Raw genomic sequence first — 7134 nt, forward strand, 5'->3', positions numbered from 1 at the left:
TTTAGCGAGTAAGTTATAAATTTGGAGAGAAAAACAAATTAAAAATTTATATTTAGTATCAAATTAAATTCTCAACTAGTTTTTATATTAGGCATCTAAGGTGGTAATATATTTTTTGGCAAAGGTGCATTATCATGTACTATTGATATTATCTTTTAATTTAATTTCGTTTAGATTCGGCCGGCTACCAAACTATGTTTAGATTTAGACGTCTCTCCCAATATCTCCACATCTCCTTCTTCGTGTTCGGTTGTTTCTCTCGTTTTGCTTTCCCATGTTGTCTAATAGAGGAGTGAAGGAGTCCAAATGAGAACAAAGAAAACAACACTTCTCCCAATCCCAACGACCGAGTCCTCAAAATAAAATAGTTCGCTTTTTTTTTTTTGGCCTGAAAGTATTCAACCTAATATGTAGTCCTTTTCAGTATTATATTTAGTATCAACTAGTTTTTAATGTATGTAAAATTTTGGAGCATTTTTCTAATAATACTCCATATTCTAAGTTTAGATTGCTAATTACTATTAAGCAAATAAAATTACACCAAACGTTATATCAGAATACATAGTATTATTAAAAAAAAACTTTATAATACTGAATACACTAAAAATTAGTTCCAAATATTGAGCACCACTGAAAAAATAGTGTTAGATGTAAATTCTATTTGTTTGACAATCAGATTGACAGGGTCTTCCCCGTTTAAAAGAATGGATTGTTTGAATATCATATCAAAATTTCCCATTCAGTACGTTTTATAAGAAATATATTTGATACTATGGGAGATTATATGATTATTTTTGTCCGTAAGAATAATAAGAGCCAAAATTTGTGTATTTAATGAACAGCGGCGTTAAAGGGTGAACGGGATAAAGAAGTGGGGTTTGTACTGTAAGTGGTCAAGAATTGCTGCTTGAATGAGGGCGGGAAGGGTGATGATGGAGAACCGTCCAAAAGGGGGTTTGCTTTCGGCTGGGGAAATCAGATGGGCGACGCATCGTCTGGAAAAGGATGGAAGCTTAAGGAAACGTGCATTTTGGACGCAGCAGTCTATTCCCCGGGCCTAACCATAGATATCTCTCCGCATGGGCCCATTTTCACTGCCGCAATATCAAGCTTAGCCACACAAGTTCCATCAACCCCTCCCCCTCCCTCTTAATATTAAAATTAGAGCGATTTCTTTTTTCTCTCTCTGATTTTCTTTTCAATAATGCACATGATGTCTTGAGCTAATGACAGAAAGCAGTTTGGCGGCATTCGTTTTCTGGATTGTTGAAACTAAAACGGCAGCGAAGGCAAGGGTGAAATACTTGTTTCCTGCGAGTGAATTCTGGAGTCGTAAAGTGGAGCAGTGAAGCACGAGGCCCTGCCAATTGAAGATATTGTTCCGATTTGTGGGCCTCCCCTTAAGCCATACTAACATAATCTTCAACCCATACCTTCCCATCCACGTCATAACCATCCTCTCAATGTCTCTGTGATGGATATGAAGAGGGTCTTACGTCCAATACCAATACTGAAAAAGTCTCAATGTGAAGGGATTAATTACTATTATTAGCAGTGGATACTTCTTAAGAAAAAGGTTAAATCTCATACGGTGTATGAGCGTATGTAGGCAATACGCATATCTAGTCCAACGTGCATGCATCTTATCAATCATAGCAGGCGTATGCGGTTTAACACATGGTTATTTTAAAAAACTATTACTTGCAGAGCTTTACGCCTATAAGATACCGCTCGATTTAATTCATATCAGTTAGACGTCTATGCAGCTTTCAAAACTAGGGTAATGAAATACTACCTCTGTTTTAGAATATAAAATTTTATTTGATTTTTATTTTGATCTTAAATATAAGATACCAATTCATTTGGTCTCTCATATTTATATATATATTTTTTCCTAAAATAGTTCTTCTAATAGTGATAGTTCTAGCAAGCATAGTTGATTAGCAAGGATATTTTAGAAAAGATAACACCTATTTATTACAAATAACTAAGTTAACTTTTTTCCTTAATGTCCTCAAAATTAGTCAACTAGCTCTCATAATTAGGACAGGAGGTAGTACCAAAAACACAAAGCGGAGGTGAGAGTTTTATATTCCTAATTGTGTACCGGCACACTGGAACAGACAGTAGAGCTTTTCTTTTTTATATAACCACATAATTCTTTTTTTTTTTTTCCAAGCAAAGAATAAAGCGTTTTTTGATAAAAAGTGCAATTTGGATCTGAAGCCGTCGGCCTTAAAAAGTTTGGACGTGAAGCCCGGCGTTGGGTTATTTAGCGCAGACCGTGTGGATAACCGAGATATCATATAAGAGGAGAGTATTCAGATAAACGAGGCCCTTGGGGCTTATTGGGCCCTGAGTCCTGTACCAAAACAACACTGGGAGTCTCTTCCTCCCTAGCGCGGCTCTCGCAAATGCCTCCATGCATTCCCTGCTCCTTCCAATTTTGTTCTTGCCAACGCTCGTTTCAATTATTTGACTTAGTTTACTTAATTTTGAAAAAAAAAAAAACAAGAAGAAGAAGTTACTCGTTATTGTTTCCTGTTAAAATGATCCATTTTTACTCCGTTGACAAAAAGAAAAAAGGTTATGTTAAATGAGACGTTGTAGAACCCAGAGTATCAAGTTTGGGTGCAGGACCATGAGCGTCGGCGGATAAATAAATAGCGATAACTACAAATTTACGTTTTGCCTGAAGTTTTGGATGAATTACATAGAATATATGTATATCTTAAGATCAAAACAAGTGGGTGACATTCGGAAGTGCCATATCACATGTTTGTTTCACCTGGCTACGGCAAACAGGGACAAATAGACCAAACCTGAAATATGGGTGGAGTTGGCACAGGGTCGTTATCCTTGGAGGACTATCCCTATGCGGCCCTCCCACTCTAAATTTTTCCTCTCATCACTGACGCAATAATGGAGATGCACGTTCATTCTTTTCTCACGAGTAGAATATTCGTCTGCTTCCTCTAAATCCCATTTTAAAATTAATTTAATTTCAATTCATAAATATCACATTTGTTAAAACAGTACATGGGTGATTTTATATGTCCGAATAATAATAAGTGGACAGACATGTAAACATCCAAAGTTTAAATAAAATATCCTGACCTGAGATCTCAGCCTGCGACATTGGATTAGATCTGCAGAGGTTGGAAAAACCACTGCAAGAGAGTAAGGAAGAAACCTCAGAAGTTGTTCTGAACATACAATTGCAGTGTATATATGGAGGAGACAGATGGTAATGTTGGTGTGGGAAGGCTGTGAATATATTATAAGGACCGACAGGAAACAGTACTATGCGGTCTTGTCATGTGAAGAAGGAAATTAAAGCCATATATGTGTTGTCGCTCCATGATCACGTTTCATCTGGTGGCCTCCCTTCTGCATATATTTTCTATCCATATGAATAATTAATTAGCTAGCTAGCTAGCTTGCGCTAGGTTTTGCATTTTTCACGGAGCTCCCAACTGCAGCAACGGAGTGTGGAGGTTACAATATGGTATGTTTTTTCACGCTTCATGTGAGTATGTCTGCTTCATGCTCCTACCTTAAGCAACACTACTGTTAGATGCCGCCGCCACGCTTGTTCGTTTACTGTCTGTCACTTCTAGAAGAAAGCGATGGCAGTTTACATACACACAGCGAGTAGTTTAATTCTCATTTCTGAAAACCACGTTAAACCTACTGCCTCATCACCTAAAAGTGCGTCATTATATATATTTTTTCCAACGCATTGACTGTTATCCATCATGCCCTCAACAACGTCTCCATTTAATAATTACTGTATTTTGCATGGTCATACGTATAAAAAGTTAAAACTGATCCAAGTTCGATCGGTTCCATTTAAACTGTATAAATTAAACGTCATCATGACGTTCTAAAGTTGCTGTTGAAACACGTACTTTAATTTGAAACATGGGTATCCCTTTCTAAAGCTTCAAAATTTTAGTGCTGCTCCACCACTTTAGCTTGTGGCGAATTATGATTCACAGTGCATGCCTTTGCACATTCATATATATATATGTGTGTGTGTGTGTGTGTGTGTTGCGAATCTTCATCTTGACCTTCCTAATGTATATCCAGATACACACACACACACACACACACACACACCATCTTTTCTAATTATGAAAGAAAAGCAAAGAAAGGGTTGCTGTGTTATTAAAAGAGTGGCACCCTGCATGTGATGAAGTGTGAAAGTGGATTATTGTGGGAAGCTAAAATAATGGAATGCATGTTATGTGCAAAACATAAGGTGTTATTCGCACCGGCCAACTCGCTTTGTGTCTTGTCTAAGCTTAAGCAACATTATTTCTCGCATAATGATTGACCACTACATATAATATTAGAAGGTGGAGAGGTAGTAGTAGTGCAGGGAATTAATTCTTGCGTTAGTGATGTATATACATAGTAATTAACAATAAATCAAGTAGAATCGCCAATAATTGAAAGAACAAGAACAGAGAGAGAGAGAGAGAGAGAAGTGAAGTAGATGCTTTGCTTTGAGCGAGTAACAGCAGGTAACCTACATGTATAACTGATGCTGGCGTTTCAAGTTACGTGCCCCTCACAACCCCTAACACATATAGAACTCCTTACGCTAAGAATCTCTCTTCCCCTCTAGTCCTCACATACTCTATACCTTACACCACCAAACCCGCTACGTACCACACTCCACCACCATCCAATTCCATCCCTATATCTCTCTTCCTTCCTTTTATTTTATTCTTTTCATTTCTTCTCCTACGTATATATTATATTATATTTAACGTAGCCTCAACCCTAGCTAATAATTACTTGGGCCTCTATATACGAAACGAGTAGTTTCACGCGGTATTAATTTTTATTTTAATTTTATGAACAACAAGTTGACCATTATAGTAGAAAATACTCTTTTAGTGTGAGAGCCTGCACACAGTTCGATCCAGTTCAGATTTCCGTGATGGAGGCAAAATTGTAAAGGCTAGAGTCTGTGTTGGATGAGGAAGACAGAGTCGTAGTCTCAATATGGTGCATTTACCGACACCTAATGATTGGTTATAAGATCTTGATAGAGATCATAATAATCAAATAATTAGCGTGATTATTGGGTTTGTATATATTGTCCAGTGAGGACAATCACAAGTGGTTGGGTCAACCGCACATGAACTGCCTGATTAAGTGTGTCTAGTAGCGTACTCCATTTATAAATTATACACATGTTCATCAAGCCATGGAGGCAATTAATATTAATAATATCTTAATTAATGCTAGACAAATCTCCTATCACAAGTCACGGAGGATCTCTTCTCCAACTTAAAATTTCAACACTACTTACTCTAGGAGGTTGTTGGTGATTTGCTTTTTAAAACTGGTTAATTTAGTTGAATAAGCTGTACTAAAATCACCAATAGGAGCGACGAAGAAAGGCAAAAAGGTGTACACAAAGGAGAATTAAGAGGAACACCAGCAAGAAAAGCAAACAAAGGAGATAAAAAAAGAAGCATATGATGAGGAGGGTGAAAGTTGCGAAATTCTGTGGTTCCAGGCTTGCAAACCAATCCTCCGTGAAAGGAATCGTTGGGAAAAAGTAATGGGTTTGCTTCAAAGCCAACCGAATCTCACTCGTTTCCTCGCCTCATCATACTTAACATTGCATCTCTCTCTCTCTCTCTCTCTCTCCTCTCATTACACACCTGTATCATTTTCCTTATATATAACTTCCAAGGTTGGAAACGCAACTCTGGCATGCCTAAACACGCTCATACTGTTCACGCCACCCATTAGTATATATCTCTATATTATTCAGTTATTAAGTCCCACTCTTATCCTTTGCTTCTTCCATCATCCACACCTGACCCCAGAAGAAGAAGAAGATCTAGGAGAAGAAGAAGGAGAGACGAGCCTTAATTATGGAGGTCACAGGCCAAGAACTTGTGGTGTGGAAGAAGGATCAAGCCGGCCAAGTCATGAAGGGCAAGCGCACCAAGCGTTCGAGGCTACCTTCTCCACTCAGGCTATCCATGGCTTCTTCTTCCTCCAGCGCCGGCAGAACCAGCACCGACGACAATTCCGGTGGATCATCATCAGTAGTAGATATGGCTACAACTTCAACTGATCAATTAAGGGTTAGCACAGAAGAAGAAGACATGGCTAACTGTTTGATCCTTCTGGCTCAAGGCCATACCCGTGACGAGCCCTCTTCCCACCACAACAACAACAACGATAAGGCTTCCTCCGGGCTATACGTTTATCAGTGCAAGACCTGTGATCGATGCTTCCCTTCGTTCCAAGCACTTGGCGGACACAGAGCCAGCCACAAGAAACCAAAGCCGAACAATTCTGAAGAAAAGCTGCAATCAGTTGCATTTGCGAACGAAGAGGGTCATGATCCTTATGACCCCACCGGCCCAAGCTTCGTCCTTTCCTTGCAGATATCAAATAGGGCTTCGCACAGCAGCAATAGTAACACTAATAAGTCGAAAGTTCATGAGTGTTCTATATGTGGGGCTGAATTCACCTCTGGGCAGGCTTTGGGGGGTCATATGAGGCGCCACAGAACGTTGGTGAACAATTCTGCGACGTGTACGACCAGCACCGGGAATAATAATTCTCAGCTCCAGGAAGCCAACAAGCCCAAGAATGTCTTGAAGTTGGATTTGAATCTTCCGGCACCAGAAGATGATCACAGAGAATCCAAGTTACCTTTTCAATCTAAAGAAAATGTTCTTGTTTTCTCTGCATCTTCTTTGGTGGATTGCCATTATTGAATTTCATCTCTGTCTCTGTGATTTAGTTAATTAACCTCGCCAAGAGAGGATCTATTATTGTCATTACATACCTTATTATCATTTTTTATTCGCTGATCAACTTTGCATACAGTTGTTGGTTCTTTCCATTCTTTAATGCTTAATTGATTTGATTCCCATAGCACAGAACTGACAATGTTTACTTGCTGGGTCTGTGGCTTATAACACTGTAGATGTACAATTCTTTTTTCATTCCTCTCCCAATTGATAATTGTGCCTGGGGGGCTCGCGGCCTGTCATTAATTGGTTCTGCTTCCAGACATATTTACGGTAAATTAAACGAATATTCTTAATCAAATCCATATATTTCCGATCCGGGAGACCTGTCACATATAAT

The 7134-nt window shown here is 38.7% G+C and overlaps 1 protein-coding gene across 1 annotated transcript; it reads left to right on the forward strand.

The window, feature by feature from the left end:
* The first annotated feature begins 230 nt into the window (after positions 1–230).
* LOC114733809 (zinc finger protein ZAT5) lies at positions 231–6918 on the forward strand. Its single transcript, XM_028921309.1, has 2 exons — positions 231–242; positions 5865–6918. The coding sequence occupies exon 2, from the start codon at positions 5901–5903 to the stop codon at positions 6756–6758; it is 858 nt and encodes a 285-aa protein (XP_028777142.1). The 5' UTR covers positions 231–242; positions 5865–5900; the 3' UTR covers positions 6759–6918.
* Positions 6919–7134: the final 216 nt, after the last annotated feature.

The sequence above is a fragment of the Neltuma alba genome, unplaced genomic scaffold (genome assembly GCF_004799145.2).
Source record: "Neltuma alba isolate B1F8T4 unplaced genomic scaffold, ASM479914v2 tig00013032_pilon, whole genome shotgun sequence".
Lineage (NCBI taxonomy): Eukaryota > Viridiplantae > Streptophyta > Magnoliopsida > Fabales > Fabaceae > Neltuma > Neltuma alba.

Coding starts and splice junctions, on each gene's coding strand:
- LOC114733809 (XM_028921309.1), top strand. CDS start 5,901: ATGGAGGTCACAGGCCAAGAACTTGTGGTGTGGAAGAAGGATCAAGCC.